Raw genomic sequence first — 16,340 nt, 5'->3', positions numbered from 1 at the left:
TGTGGCTGCAAGTAATAAATGAATTATATTAATTTTGTAGCTGCAAGCTAATTTCTCTGGAATTACTTTTTAATAACCAAGCATCATGTTCGCTGGTAAGATTTAAATACATTTAGGAAAAAATTTGTAGACTTTTAAGTAATGCTAGATTATCATTTTGAAAGCTTAAGAGTTAATTTTCTATTTCCCCCTAACACCAAATTTTTAGAGAGAAAACGATTTTGCTCCAGCTGGACACCTGAGTTGATAAACAATGGCCGTATTACTACTCAGTAACAGTTAACTTCCTGGTACAGCCGGGTGGGAACTGAATTGTTGCAAGTATTTTTTCCCCTATTTTATAGGTGATTTGTCTTTATCATATAGCTTATCATTTTTCTCTCCCCTGCCGGATTGAAACTAATCATGCTTTCATGTCAGTGCACAGCTTTGAAGATTATGGTTGGTTGTCTTAAATGTCTTAGTTTGGTGGCAGAGAGTGTGGGTTCCCTTGGATTGAATTTTCATCCCAGTGCTTCTTAATTGTGTGACCCGGGGCTAGTTTTTGTGCCTCAGTGTCCTGAGGGGGCTAATAATAGGATGTGCCCCCCAGGTCATTGAGAGGATTAAATGAGAAAGTACACGTGAAGTGTGTAGGTTGAGACCTGCCTCGAAGAAGCCTCATTAAATTGAGCTGCTGTAATTCTCTGGGAGAGAACGAGGTTCACGCGGAGATTGTGAGGCTGCAGGTCAGGCAGATCTGGCTGAATTCCAGGTCCACCATTTATCACTTGGACAAGTTGCTTCACTGCTCTGAACCTCAATCTTTGTCTGAAAAATGAAATTCTCACACCAGACTCATCTCCCTGCACTGTTGGGAGGAATATATAAGATGAAACAACGTCAAGAATTATAACATGCTCATGGTCACGTAATAGTTTCAATAAATTCATTAATATTCATTTCCTTTCTCTTCCATGGGAAGTATTCTCAGTTCTATTATTTCGGGTGGGGAACGGGGTCACAGCTAAGTCAGATGGCCTATTTCTTCCCTGTGTTCTTAGGCTCCATGTCAAAGGAGACTTCTGACAATAGGGAATAGTGGTATGAAAAATCTACACTCGCAAATAACATAACAAATGTTTATATGTGAGTTTAAAAATGCATTGTTTTGGCTACAGATTTTTCTTCCTAATTATATTCGCTATCAGATAATATTAAAATTGGTTGGCCTTCCCTGAGTAACACAGACTGGCGATGAATGGAGGAGATAGAAAAGAGAAAACTAGCCCGTACTTAAAAAATATTGCTGTGGGTAATCTGCATGTGAGTAATTGGAATTTTATCATCAAAAATGTTCAACCACTTCACAAATAATAATAATATTACTGGGGGGGGTGTTGGTGGTGCTGGGATGAATTGGGAGATTGGGATTGACATATATACACTAATATGTATAAAATAGATAACTAATAAGAATCGGTTGTATAAAAAATAAACAAAATAAAATTCAAAAAAAAATAATAATACTTATTGAGTACTCACTATGTGCCAGACATGCTGAGTAATTTATATACAATATCTAATTAAATCTTCCCCTAAATGCTATCAAGTAATTGTTATGGTTCTCACAATTGCAAAGATACTGATGGTTAGAGAGGTTAAAAAAATCACTCCAGGGCTTCCCTGGTGGCGCAGTGGTTGAGGGTCCGCCTGCCGATGCAGGAGACACGGGTTCGTGCCCTGGTCCGGGAGGATCCCACATGCCGCGGAGCGGCTGAGCCCGTGAGCCATGGCCGCTGGGCCTGCGCGTCCGGAGCCTGTGCTCCGCAACGGGAGGGGCCACAACAGTGAGAGGCCCGCATACCGCAAAAAAAAAAAAAAAAAAAAAAAAAAAAAAAATCACTCCAGTCACTTCCTAGATTGATTGTTCAGCTTAAATGATAGAATGGTGTAGAGTGGTCAGTTTTGGCCTTTTCTTGTTACCATCTGATTTCATAACACAGAACTTTACAACAAAGAACTTTAAAAAACTTTAGAGCAATATTGTTCCAATATCTTGAAATTAGGAACCATGTTTTAATTTGTCTGCATGGTCCTTAATAATCCTATCTAGAAATCAAAGGCCTGGTTTGGTACAGTTATGCTACATGTTCTGCAGTAATTTTGAGAGGAATCTGGGATAATAACTGCAAATACAAACAGAGAACTTATTCTGTGGAATATTTAACACTGGAAGGGACTGTACTTAGAGTAATACTAACTATCAGCCCTCTGGCTTTACTCTTCTTTTCTATTCACACCCCACACTCTGGGTTTGAGTCCATTCATACCTCCAAGTCTACAACTGCAGCTCAGACATGTCTCCCCAACTCCAGACTTAGAGAGCTGCAACTGAACCTTTTAAACATAACTGAACCATTTGTGTCCTCTCCACTAAAGTTTTTGATTTATTAATTTATATTTATCTAAATATCTTTCTTCTGTCTTGGGCTCCCTGTTCTTGGAGAGTAGTGTCTTTTTCATTTTTATGTCTTCACACCTAATGTAGTTTCTGAAGAATAGCAGTTTAGTAATAGATATTTGTTGAATGAATGGGTGCTCTTTTGGCCTTGATTATTCACGATCCAAGAGAGCAGGAACCACGCCTAGCCTGCTCACCACCGTGTCCACTCTCTTCCCAGCACCCTCTTCACAGCACGTGGCGCAGGGTGGCTCTACTGAACAGCCTCTTACCTGGGTGAAGGACACATGGGCATCCTCACCACACCAGGAACTCCAGGAGATCAGGAAGCTTGTCTCCTCCTATGTCACTCTATCCTCACTGCCCAGCACAGTGAAGGACTCATCAGAGTAGGGACACAATAAATAATTGTTGAATGAACAACTCCTCTCATTGAATCCTCCACTTTTCCCTCCTGTTGAGACGGAAAAGGTGAAGGCCAAGACCCATTATTTTGCGGTTTTTTTGAAGGCACAGAGCAATTGCCAAATTATTGCCCGAGTGTTTTGTAAGGAAGGTTGGTAATATTTCCATTCCTCTTTCCATTAGCCATTGTGTCACAAACTGATTGAAATATATGTCTATAGAACCCTGAAATATCCAATTAGGAAAGTGAGGATCTGGTACATATTCCTTTTTGCCCACAATTCCAGTTCTCCAGAGGTGCTGGCCAGTCTACATTCCTGTCTAGATCCTCTTTGATGTGATATGGGACCCCCTTGCATAGTCACCCAATGGGAATTTGCAAGTCTCCAGATGCAGTATAGAATAAAATTTAAAAAATTCGTTGGGGGATATCTCTTTTATTTTCCAAGTCTGGGAGAGGGTCTTGGAGAACATGCACAAAGACCAATTTTTCCATTATGACAAGCCCACCATCCTAATTGCAAGCCCATGGCACTGCTTTTAAGACACTTCCATGAGGAAAACTGTATTTAATGTTCCCAGGGTTACAGCAAGTCTGGATTCTTCCACCACAAAAGAAGAGTGACAGTCCCAGGTCAGGATCCACCAGGATGTCCCCTGTTATTATGAGTCCTGTCTTAATACAAACACACAAAAATCCTTCATGACTAATTTTACTTCCATTATATTTTGAGAAGAAATAGATTCGGAATGTTCAGCAAGGGGGATTTGAGAGTGGATGCATTTCAAAAGTGTACCAGGAAGAATGCCAAAATAGTTGGGAATCATTGCTCTCTAACGACATATCTCAGCTCTTCTACATGTTTATCCAAATTTTTGTCGGGAGTGCTGACTGCTCGAAGGCTGGAAAGAAAAACAGCCCTTGTGTCTCAGCAGATCACACACCTGTGATATTCCTGACCAAGGCTGCTGCACAAAGGCCAGTGTGACTCATGTTGTGACTTTACTTTCTTCTTTAACGGAAACACTAATGGCACCAGGAATTCCTCCTCTTTTCCATTGTCTGTATCTAACTATCTTGCTGAGAGCTGAAAAGATATTTCAGTTTTTCTTTCCTTTGCTTTTATCTGTCACCCCAAAGATTGTGTTCATTGTTTAGTGATCTGAAATACCTCTGGCGTTGGCATTCCAGGAACGTATGTGGACCAGGTAATGAAGTAGCAAAGAATCAGTAAGCGGAGATGGAAACTGAGAACTGGTATTCCAAAAAACAATCCGTGGGTGATTCTGTTGCTGAGCAAAACATGGGAATCCTGACCTCCAAAGCTAGGACTTGACTGGATTCTTGCAGGCAGTTATGATGGGTCCTTTAAGCCTTTTTTGGTTCTTAAGCTATACTCCAATATAGTCTCTGAACTTACTGGGGTCATCCTCCCCTTCCTGATGTTAAGGATGCTGGTTCTTTACCATCTTTCCCTCAGAGTTCTCATTGAAGTACTGCCTTTTTCAAACTCTGGAGAGAGATAAGGTCCCTGATGTGGCACCTTGGCAATTCTTGTCACATTATAAAAGTCATCCCTGGAAATTAGCAGGTGAGAATACAGGGAATTCTCACCTTTCTGGTGTGATGGGGTCTGACGTAATGTGTAATACAGTTCACAAGATTGGGTGCAGGTGTATACAGAGCTTGGGTTCTCCGGCTTTTTCATACATTTATTCCACCATAGATATCTTCCAGATTAGGGGCTTTCCAACATTTTTGACATTTGATGTCGTTAAATATATATTACCGTGTGTGTGTGTGTGTGTGTGTGTGTGCGCACGTGTGTGTGTAGCTGAAGCAAAGTTTCAGATGAACCAGTACTTCCTTTTACTATGTGTGAGGGACTCTATTTTTCATTCTATTAAAAATATATTGATTAAGTTCACTAGACTAAATTTGTATCACAATGTGTAACCTCGATCAAACCTGCACTTAGAAAAATATTCATACTGTTCAGATTTAGCAGGAGTTAATACATTTATACCATATTAGTAATAGAAATAATATCTGGTTTCATCAGCTGCTTGTTTACTTTGAATCAGGAAGTGGGCTAACCACTTTTCATAAATGATTGCATTTTATCTTCATAACCCTATGACGTATGTGTTATTATTCTCACGTTAAAGGTGAAAATCTCTATCTTATGCAGTTGCTCAGTGTCAGTTGTTGGATATGAAAGGTCCGTGCTGCTTTGCCTTTGAATTGAGGTTATCCTGTAATCAAACTAGAGCTTCTAGCCCTAATTACAATCAATGAATCAAGAACTTAATGAGCGCATGCCCTGTAGACACACAAAGAGGATTAAACATTGCCCCTGCTCACAGAGAATGTACAAGCTAGTCAGATCTCTACCTTAAATAACAATGTATGGCCTAAATAAGATTTCGAATATAACATAATATCTAGACAGTGAAAATTTAGTTGACAATTATGTGATTGAAACAATAGGGCTGTGACTTCAGAGCAGCATGATGTCACTTTAGCCTAGAGGGACCTGGGAGGCTTCATGTAGGAGGTGGCCTTAAAGGACACATGAATTTGAAATGGTATAGAATAGAAATGAGGACATCTCAGACAGGTGGAGCAATGCAAGACACAAAGGAGGATGGACATGCAGTAAACAGGCTTAACCAGGGATGTATTTCTGTAGAGTAGGAGTTGTCTACCCTTGCTCCTCAGAGATATCTCAGGAGCTCGGGCAGATATGGGGGTGTCTTGGTCTTGGCTCACCACACCTGTCTTTACCAAGGCCAGAAACATTTTCATTTGCACACTAGCTCCCAAGAAATCATTTGAACAAAGTGTACTGATGCTTTTTTAAAAAAGTGGGTGAGGACCATTTATATAATGAAACAGGATATCAGGTTGAAAAAGTGGACTAGACATCCCATACATAAGGCCTTGGGTGCCCAAGCAAGGGGCAAAAATCTGAGAACTGGTTTGTCCACCTATGTCCATTAGCTCTGTGCCCAGGGGCAAGCGACACGACTTTGCTGATGCTGTTTCCAGTAAAATAAGAATCATTGGTATTATCGCCCCTTACCTGGCACCCAGGGCCTTGTATGAGACCTCTAGTCAACTTTTCCAACTTTTCCATGATAAGTTCCTAGGAGTAAATAAGGTGAATATGTGAAAAGTGTTTTGTAAATTCTAAAGTCCTATATGATGTCAGCAGTTGTTTTTACTGTTAATATGGAGAATTTAGACCAATGAAAAATTTTATCATTTATCAGATAGTAAATGAAAACCGTGAAAGGTGTTACTCCAAGGGATTGGTGTGTTGGAGTATTTTGGGAAGATTAATCCGGCCTTGGGAAATTAGCTGGAAGGAGGAAGGGCGGAACAGGGGTGATTAGCTTGGAGGACAGTAAATTAGTCAAGATGTGAAGGGATAAGGGGAAATCAACAGAACCTGGAGACTAACTTTAAAGGCAATGGCCAGAAAAAGAAGGAAATACCTTTTTTTTTTTTTTTTTTACAAAATGCTTTTCACATTCCTGCTCATTTAACCAGAGAAGGCTCAGAATGTTTATTCACGGGAAGTTTCAGAAATGTTCTAGATAAGGCTGGAAGGAGGGGTTAGTGTTTTGGAAAGTGTTTCATTGTAGAGGACAATGGGATATCCAGGTGAAGATGTTTGGAGGACAATGGGATATCCAGGTGAAGATGTTTGGTGGGCTGAAGTGCAGATCTGGTAGTTTTCATATAGAGGGGATGGGAGGAAGAGAAATGGGCTCTGCAGGACAAGGAAGAGGTGCAAAGGGCTGAGGAAAGGTAAGAGAAGGGAGGGCTTGTAAAGCAGACAGAAGAATAGCCAACAAAGTGTGAGGAAATCCATGATAGCTTGGGAGGGCGGGGGCAGCCAGAGAGACAGCAAAGAGAACAGGCATTGAATAATAGTCATTCGACATCAAGAAACCATGATACTTTTTATGATCCTTATTTTACCAGAAACTAAGAACCTGCAAGGTCGTGTTACTTGCTCAGGGGCACAAAGCTGACAGACATAACTGGACAAATTTGGGCCCTCAGACCTAACACCCTTGGATGATCTTCCGTATCCCCTTACCTGGCACCCAGGGCCTTGTATGAGATGAGATCTCTAGTCAACTTTTCCAACCTGATATCCCAATTCTTTTTATCAGTGGTTTTTACACACTTTTTTTTCTTTTTCCTATCTATCTATCTATCTCCCTCCCTCCCTCCCTGCCACCAGCCCGAGATGTCTGCCTCCTTCCTTGCCACGTGACCCACGCCCCCAACCAGCAGGTGGAGCCACACCTTTTCCTCCAGCTGCCCCTTCCCCTCCTGGAGGTGCCCCAGGGGCATGCGCCTGCGCACTGGGGCCAGTGCTCGGACTGCGAAGACCCCGACTGCTTCCTGTCAGCTGGTGAAGAGGTCTTTCTTTTGAAACATCAGTGTGCTTTGTTAAAACGGTATCTCGGGAGTAAATATTAAAACATATGCAGCCTCAGATGGTAGAGGTGGAGGAAGGACTACAGCAGATTAAAGAGAGCAGGTGAGACATTCCTTGTCAAGTACCTTTTCTTTTTTTTTTGCGGTACGCGGGCCTCTCACTGTTGTGGCCTTTTCCGTTGCGGAGGATGCGCAGGCTCAGCGGCCATGGCTCACGGGCCCAGCCGCTCCGCGGCATGTGGGCTCCTCCCAGACCGGGGCACTAACCCGTGTCCCCTGCATCGGCAGGCGGACTCTCAACCACTGCGCCACCAGGGAAGCCCCTCAAGTACCTATTGAAGAACTTTGCTTAGGAAGGGAAGGGAGCAAAAGTCTAGGTGGGGCTTTAGAGTGAAGAAGGGTGTTTTGTTGTTGTTTTGGTTTGGGTCTCCAATTTGGGAAGAAAGTCTTATATACATGGCTGGGTCTCTGCCAAGATTAGAGCACCATGTTATATACTTTAGTATGAGAGGGCAGGGTATAGACCCTCCCCTTCCTATGCTCCTGGTATAGCGTTACTCAGAGGAAGAACCTGAACCTTGTCCTACTTTGGGTTTCCACTGGAAGCCTGATTAATAAATAGGGTCCCTGTTGGAAAGGGAGGATACCCCACACATACAGAACGTCTCAAATTCATCTAAGACAACTCAGTAACAGGTGCAAGGGGAGACAAGCTGCAGTAGCTTTGAGAAAACAGGAGGCCATGCTTAAACCTACCCTGACCCAGCTCCCTGGGTGGCTGAGTGCCCTGCGACCAAGAGGGCTGGGTGATTAAAGCAAGAGACCCTTATCAGGAGCTTGAGCACTCTGCCCTCTCTTCAAAATATGAACATATTTTTTGTTATAAGCCAGAGACCCGCAGAGAAGTGATGAGAGAGAGAAAGCAGTCTCAAGGGGGAGCACACATGCCCAGAAGGCATCTGATGGAGGTCAAAGGTGGGCCGGTGCCACCAGGTGGGCCACAGAGTAGAACATCAGCCACACAATGCTTCATTGGAGGTGGCATTGGCATGGGCAACCTGGGCATGGGGACATGACTGAGAAAAGGCACAGGTAGCACCAGGATTGGTAGATTAAATCCTTTCCTTCCATGCCTTCAAAATACAGAAAGCGAGAGGCTTGAGGTCTTGCATTTTGCATGGGAAGGAAGACTGGACTTAAGAACAAACCTACATAGAATCTATAAGCTGGGGAAGCCAAAGAGACCATTTGGTAGCATGCATGTATGTAGTCAAAGAGGAAAAAGATAGGAGAAACAGAAAAAAGAATACTTGGGAAAAGTATAAGATCTCAGAGAGAAGAAGGAATTGGTGGACAGCAGAGTTAAAGGCATTGGTCTTGGAAAGAGGTAAGCAAACCTGGCCACATACAGCTGGGAAGGGATGGGGATCACTGTACTAAAAAGAAAATAAGCTAAGACAGTCTCTTATCTGGCAGACTGAACTCTCTAAGGCAGGCGATGCCATGGGCGGCACAAAAGTGTCATCTTGGAGGCCAGAAGCAGTGCAGTGTGAGGAAACAAAGATCAGTGTGATCAAGACAACCCCTTGAGGGGCATTAGTGAACGATGGTTGTACTGCAGAAATGGTCCGGTTGAAGTTTGATATGCAGTGTATCTCATGAGCACACAGATGGAAGACATGCCCTGGAACGTTTCCCTTCTGAACTGTCATGAGGATTTTTAAAATAATTTAAAACTATATTGAACACCTATGATGTGCAAGGCAGACTGCTGAAGTGGTCCTCACAGTGTATAAGGTGAGGCCAAAGGTCTTGAGGCTTCAGACTTTAGAAGGACAGGCATGGCAGAGATTGCTAGGTGCCTAACCAACATCCATTTTCTCCCTCTTTCTTATTCAGGACGTGAATTTATTCCAAGTGGCAATATACTCTGATAAAAAGGATACATTTTACAGCTTCTCTGAAATCTAGAAGTGGTCAGTGAGATGTAAGTATAAGTCATTGGGTGGGGCTTTCATAAATATTCTCTAAAGGGGTCTGATCAGGTGGGTGGGACGTTCTTTTGCCATCCCCTTTCCTTGTTCTTCATTGGAATGAGGACACAATGGCTAGAACTCCAGCAGCCATCTTGGGCCATGAGGTGAACTTGAGAATGGAAGCCCCATACTAAGGTTAGAGGAATAGAAAGGTAGAAGGAACTTAAGCCTCTGGTGCCTTTGGACAGCCATACAAGTCCTACTTTATCTACCACTTCTTTTAAATGAGCGTGAAATACATCTTTATTTTGTTGAGGCCACTTCCATAATACACACACACACACACTAATCCTGAGATTAAATATGAGATTCACATAACTCAGCTAAAAAGAAGAGATGCTTAATCAATTTGAAAGGCATTAATTATTAAAAGGTTTCAGAAAATAGAAATACCTCTCATGCTGGGAGGTAAGGGAAGCATGGGGTCAGGAAGAGAGCAAGGAGTTAAGGTGTCCTGACCTCAAGCCTTCTGGGTGCTGTATACTATCTCACTGAGGCTGCAATAAGAGGTTAGCAGTGAGGCAGATTTTGACCCAAATCTGTCCGGCTCCAAGCCTTCCTGATCCTCAATTGAGCTCTCTATTCTGTACTATTTCCTCTTCCATTGGAGCGATACCATAAGAGGTAGGATTCTGTAATGCATTGCATCTGTGACTTTGGTATATGAATGAACAATTCATATGATTTCTCAGGGTTGCAGTCAACCAGGAACAGGGAGGGCCCTGTTGGGAAAGAACTGACACTCTGTCCTTGGTGAGTGTAAAGGTGGCAGCTGGGTGATTCCCATGCCAGAGGTCATCAGTGGGATCTGAAGGATAATTAAGCCACAGGGATCAGCCCCACACACCCTGATTCTATCAGTCCACTGAAGGAGAGAGCACACATCAGATTTGTGCATCCAAATTATGGAAGAAATTTCATTATCTCTAGGGTCTGTGCCTAAAATTCCCACTCTTGCTTGAATTCCTTACGAACAAAGCTCTGAGATGAGATGCTTCTTCTGAACGTTTGCTTCTTCCCCAGACATTCAGCCAGCTGCTTTTCTTCGCAGCTCTCCCATATTGCCAGAAGGGAGACAGGAGAATGCAGCTCCTGTTGCAATCTCTAGTTCCAACATGAGTTTGTGACCCTCGAAAGACGGCGGTTTTCAAAGGTTGTCTGGACCAACAAGACACTGAGCAGGCGCAATGGGGGTCACCTTGGAGCAAGGGTGTGGGAACACCGCACCTATTCTGCTAATGACCAAACAGAACTGCCTTAATTTTCTTTTTCTTTTTTTTAAACCAAACACAACAGACTCTTCTAGTTGCAGGTGCTTCCTCACTTTCGTGCTCTTCGCTCAGACAGGGTGAGCAAAGATCTGACTCTCAGCGTCTGAGGGGCCTTAACGAGGCCGGGCAATCCTGGACACAATCCCAGGGAGGGCAGGTGTTGTGCGCGGATTCGACGAAGCCACCACGGGTCACTCCCGTGTCGGCGACAGACAGGGTACAGGCGGCTCTCTACCTAAGGCAGACTGCTCTCTATCCCTGGAGGGCACACTGCCTCCTCTTTCCCGACTCCTTCGCCCCGGCCCTCGCGGGGTGTGAACGGGCAGGTGTTAACACACCCGCTTAGAAGGGCGCGTCCGTCACCCACCGAGTCTCGCGCCAGCAGCTGCTGGCACCCTTGCCCCTCGGAGCGCGGCGGCCGCGCGCGCCACAGGGCTGGGAGCTTAAGGCAGGGGGAGCTGAGGGACGGGGGACGCTGAGTCTCTCGGCCTCGGCTCAAGAAGCCCCGCCAGCCGCGGAGGGGCAGGACGGGGCAGCTCTTAGCCGAACTTGGGCAAACTGAAGGTGCCGCCGCCGCGCGTCCCCCATCGTGGCAGACAGCCCGGGTGATGGGGCGACCCCTTTCCCGCCCCTCGGGGCCTGGCCACCAAGAGGTCGCCTCCTCCCCGGTTCGGGGCATGGTCTGCCCGGCGCGCCCGCTGCCCCCGCGGTGAAGTGTCTTCCCCGGCCTGCAAGGCCGGAGCAAGAGCCGCGGCCCCCGGGTCCCAGGGCGCCCACTGCGGGCGGTACCCGGGCAGTGCAGCCCGTGTCCCTGAGCCCGCTGACTGCAGGCGACGGGAAGCCGCCTCCACCTCCTCCCCGCGCCAGCAGCGAGGCGAGGTCGGGCCTGCGCCCGCTCAGTCGATACCCGCGGGGCGCACAAATGGGCAGCGTGGGCGCAGCCGTGGAGCGCGGACCCCCTGCCTCGGCCCACCCAGCACCACGCGGTCCCGCCATCGGTGGACCCATTTCTACTGGCTTCACCAGCCTTCGCTGCTGTCCCCATCTTCCCCCTGGAGGCAACCTGCGCACGAGGGCGTCTGGAGTGAGGTCACTGCCACCTTGATTTTTATTTTAGAAGAGTCTCAGTTCTGCTAAAGAGGGTGAGCTCCTTTGCGCTATTCAAGTAGGGTTTAAACTTATACTCACACAGAATTTAGCCTCTAATCGGCCAGACTTATTTAAACGGCACAGAGTATAAAACCTTCCAGTTTTAACATCCACTCTGGTGTTTGCTGGAAATTTGCCACCGAATTTCGGCGCGAGCTGAAGGTTACCAGGATTTATCATTGTTTCCCCAGGATGTTAACCCTCATGGGCGCCTCTTCTTTCATTTAAGATACTTAAAAAAAGAAAAAAGAAAAAAAAAATTCTTGTAAGCACTTTGGCCATTTTGTTTAAGAAATTTGTTTTATCTCGCCCGGTTTTGAAATCCAGAACTATGTCTGAAATTGGGAGGATGCAGTATTGGAGACAGAAACCAGCTGTGTACCAGGAAATAATAAGTATCATGCAAAAATATCACAGCTAATAGATGTCCTTTACGAGTGGAAATATCTATGTTTAATTGCTTTAAAAATGTGGGTGGAAAACCACAATTATACATTGTGATAACAAACCTGTACAGATAATTTCTGAACAAATACAAAACAAATGCTGAAAATTTTTTCTTTAGGATTGATATAATTATTCCAAAATTATGACACCACCTACCCAAATATCATGTTGCCCCATCTGCAAATCCTTGAAGAGGAATAGTTACCGATCGAATGCATTTAGACTTGTCCTTAGAAAAAGAAAATTGCATAGCTTTTTATACTGTTGTACACCCTCAAATGCATCTTCCAATATCATTGTTAGCTTAGTGTTATTCCGGATATTTAAAATGTTCAATTTTTCAGAGATACATTATATATAAATTCCTAATAATTATAAACACATCATTTTATTCATCTGATTTTTAATAACATGCATTTTTATAATCACTGTACAACTGAAGTAGACACTGAATTATGCTGTGTGCATGTCTTTATTCAACAGTATATTCTTAGACACCTTGTTCAAACAAATTAAGTGAATTTAAAAGAAAATAAAACATGAAAAAAATATCCTTCCAGTAGAAACAGAATCACAGTGCTTTACAGACAAAAGGAAAGGAAAAAAAGTTCTCATAGGAAAAGAGATTTATTATTACATAGAAAATTCTCACAATAGTTGAAACACACTCCAGAAACTAGTAAACACCTTAGCTAGAGTTGTGCCTGTTACTCAGCCCACAAGCATCTGCTTTGTCTTAATCAGAAGGGGGAGGTGAATGACCACTGTTTATTTTCATTTTCCTCATTAATTATGAAAAACTGCATTTAATTCATCTTGCATGGTGAGAGATTGGCTGCGCAGATGTAAGTCGTAAGGGAAGTGGCTGTCGGTGGGCAACCTGAACATGGCACCCTGCCCAAGGGGACCCCTGGGTGGCACTGCACAGTAATGCATGCCGTAATTGTAATTTTTGCCATAGTCCAAGGTTTCTTCTTGCTTCAGGGAAAATATCCCATTATAGTTAATTGGGGGAGGACTTAAGGGACCCTCAAACTGAGGGCTGGCACACTCAGGGGAAGTGCTTTCATAGAAGGATTCATACGCACTGCAATAATTGTAGGGTTTCATGGACTTGGAATTATCAAGAGTTCCATGCCCTGGGGGAGGGGTGAGCTCAGGGCTGTGGTAGGGCGGGTAGAAGGTAGAGTAGGGTGACCTTGTGTGGTGTGCCGCCTCCCCACCCTGACCCATCAGGAAACTCCTGGCATTGAGCTGCAAGCAGCCTGCCACCAAGTTTGTAGTTGGCTGGGAAAGACCTTTGCATAAGTTTTGGACGAACGTGAGCAGATCAGGTCTCTTGCCGATTCTCAGAATTTCAGAAAGTGCCCAGATGTAGTTTTTGGCCAGTCGTAAAGTTTCTATTTTGGACAGTTTTTGGGTTTTAGAATAACAGGGGACCACTTTTCTTAAATTGTCCAGGGCGTCGTTGAGGCCGTGCATCCTGTTCCTCTCGCGCGCGTTAGCTTCCTGTCTCCTGAACTTGACCCTCTCCAGTCGGAGCTTGGTCGTCTTTTTTTTCCTAAGACCCCTCCTTCTGGGCAACCCATTTTCATCTTCCTCTTCCCTGTCTTCCTCCTCTTCTTCTTTCTCAGTCTCTTCTCCAGGGGCCCTTTTGATGCTCTTTCCTCGAAGGACAATCTGTTTGGAAAAGCTTTCTGGTTTCTTAATTTGCTTCTGGTCCTCGCATTCTCTAGAAAACTTTCTGCACATCTGGGATTCTGGCATTACAACTGACTCATCAAACGGTAGTGTTAACATGGTTCTCTAATCTTAAATTACCTGAAAAAATGCCAGCACAATATTTAAAGTGTTTTCATTTTTAAAGTTTATACACGTAAAACATATTCAATGACTTAATCATAAGAATACAAAAACATGAGAAAAAGACTGAGTTTTACATTAAATAAAATTTTTGAGTTTGTGCAGCCTAGTAATTATTAAAGAAAACAATGACACATGCAATAGGATTAATTTATACCAAATTATCAAAAGAAAATAAAACAGGAAGTATTTATTGTAATACCACCACCACCTCCATTTCTCTTTGATTTTAAACTGATTTTTAATACACGAAAAGGGCAGTGAAATTCAAACAAATGCAAAACATGATATAGCAATGCAGAATTTCATTAATTCCAATTCCCCTGAGTGCAAAACGAGAAGAGGCACCAGTTTTTAAAATAAAAAATGCTACCTGTCCATTAGCTGACAAATTTGTGGAGATTTATTTTTTAGAAAGAAAATAAGCCTTAACTTTATTTGCTGTATTATATAACTGTGAATTTAGATAAGTGGCTGTTGAAATACACAAATTTAAAGAAAAGATTCATCAGAGCCAATTTAAAAACTGCTTTCTTTCTGATCCGTAAAGAAACATGTAAAAGAGCACTCTTTTCCCAACCTTCATCAAAAAAAGCGAGGGGGAGGATTAGGCTAATTTGGGATAAACTCTATAAATAAATTTTTAAAATCACTGGCATTATTTTAAGTCAAGAAAAATATTGAGACTGCTTTTCTATTTTAAATTTTTCTCAGTGTAATTGTCTGTTTACTGCTGTTCAAATCATCCTGACAAAAAACACTCTCGTAGTGTTTTTGTTCTACGAGCCACAGAAGTCTCCCTCTAGCTAATATCTGACAGGAACGGTCCAAGGATTCTGACTGCAATTGTGCACGTGTATTCAGAATCCCGAATGAAAGGGGAAAATAATTTGTGTTTCAAATGCAATTTTGGCTTTCGTTTGGCGAAGCAGCAAGTATTTTCATCTAAAGTCTTCAAACAAATAGGCATGTTAAAACAGAGACTTTTTAATTTAACAATCTCCAGCTCCCTCAACACACACACACACACACACACACACACACACACACACACAAACACACACACGCAAACTCTTAATAATGTCCACATACTTGCAGTTACATAATAGCCGTGAAAGTATGTGATAATTACATCATAAGAATGAAATATGATAAGAAGTTATAGATGACAAAAGACCATATAAATACTATAAGACAGTGACACTGTATCTTTAAATACTTGCATGCAAAGCCAGCATCAATTGAAGTATATCTTTATTTATATTACCTTAGGTTTTAATTTCATTCAATAATCAGTTTTCATTTTGGATCTTCCACATCTTTTCAGGCTGAGTGTCGCATCGTCTCCTGGAGTCTCTAGATCTGTGTGTATCTGCACTATCTCATTGATCTCTAAAAAGTGACATTGATGCCAACTGCCAGAGCTGGTACCCATGCCATCTGCTAGTGACGTCACAGGGCAGAGAGAACCATGTGATCCTCTCTCTTGGGACCTTCATTCTGCACTGATCATCTGGCATCCCTGTAAGTGGGTACCAGCATTCATGCATCAACACAGAAGGTTAGACTGATAGGAAAAAAATCTGCACCAGCCTTTCACATACAGTAGGTGCGTTTCTCCTCGAGCTGCTTCGGCTTCACTGGCAATCTGTAGAAATAGCTGTGTTAGTGTTCAGTTTCACCCTGCCAACGGTGCAACTATTAGGTAGTCGTTAATATTCCATTCATTTACAAGGTGGGCTTTTGTGTGATCGAGAGGTTTCTTGTTGTTGTTGTTGATGTTTTGTAAAGATCTCCATCCCATTTGTGCACCTGGGTACCCAGGGAAAGAAAGCCGTGAAAAGGAGCTGAAATCAGGAAAATGGTCTTGAGATGCTTAACCAAACTAAGATTTGTGTAAGCGAACAGGGATCAACAAAGGTCTCCTTATTTCCTTTCATGGCATGTAACTTGTGGGTGTGTGTCTGTGTGTTCTCTTATTGACATGTAAGACTTCTGTGCTTCTTAAGAATTTGGAATAAAAGAACAGTTTCTCCATCTGGGGTCTGTGAAAGACATCCTCAGATGCTCCCCTTTCTACACTTGCTGGTATCTTTCAACAACTTTTCAGAGAGATTCTTTGTATATCTGTGTAAAATGCAGAGACAACTGCAAGTCCACTGTGAAAGATTTCAAACTACATTCTTATGTCCTCTACCCAAAGTCACAACTTCACTCTCTTATTGTCCCTCTCTTTACAGCCTTCACTGGCCTGTTCCTTCTCATTT

The 16,340-nt window shown here is 43.2% G+C and overlaps 1 protein-coding gene and 1 long non-coding RNA gene across 5 annotated transcripts in view; one reads left to right on the top strand and one right to left on the bottom strand.

Annotated features, from left to right (window-relative positions):
* LOC136794842 (uncharacterized) overlaps positions 1–9,286 on the top strand; it is a 110,698-nt gene extending 101,412 nt beyond the window's left edge. For all 3 annotated transcript variants that reach the window (XR_010842170.1, XR_010842169.1, XR_010842168.1), the window contains 2 exons: positions 7,108–7,410; positions 9,207–9,286. This is a non-coding gene — a long non-coding RNA (uncharacterized lncRNA). The remainder of the gene's footprint in view (positions 1–7,107; positions 7,411–9,206) is intronic.
* Positions 9,287–12,193: 2,907 nt separating this feature from the next.
* Positions 12,194–15,727, bottom strand: NEUROD6 (neuronal differentiation 6). Of its 2 annotated transcripts, none has more exons than XM_059074334.2 (2): positions 15,341–15,727; positions 12,194–14,031 (listed from the first exon to the last, which is right to left on the bottom strand). In XM_059074334.2, the coding sequence occupies exon 2, from the start codon at positions 14,008–14,010 to the stop codon at positions 12,997–12,999; it is 1,014 nt and encodes a 337-aa protein (XP_058930317.1). In that variant the 5' UTR covers positions 14,011–14,031; positions 15,341–15,727; the 3' UTR covers positions 12,194–12,996. The 2 variants fall into 2 exon arrangements, with proteins under 2 accessions (XP_058930317.1, XP_066898491.1); XM_067042390.1 differs by having other exon boundaries at positions 12,194–13,890; positions 15,341–15,637.
* Positions 15,728–16,340: the final 613 nt, after the last annotated feature.

The sequence above is a fragment of the Kogia breviceps genome, chromosome 9 (assembly GCF_026419965.1).
Source record: "Kogia breviceps isolate mKogBre1 chromosome 9, mKogBre1 haplotype 1, whole genome shotgun sequence".
In the NCBI taxonomy this organism is placed as follows: Eukaryota; Metazoa; Chordata; class Mammalia; order Artiodactyla; family Physeteridae; genus Kogia; species Kogia breviceps.
The sequence above is the reverse complement of the archived record's forward strand: the minus strand, read 5'-3'. Positions and strand labels throughout refer to the sequence as shown.

What these genes read in the sequence shown, in the direction of transcription:
- NEUROD6 (XM_059074334.2), bottom strand. Translation starts at nt 14,010, where the DNA reads ATGTTAACACTACCGTTTGATGAGTCAGTTGTAATGCCAGAATCCCAG.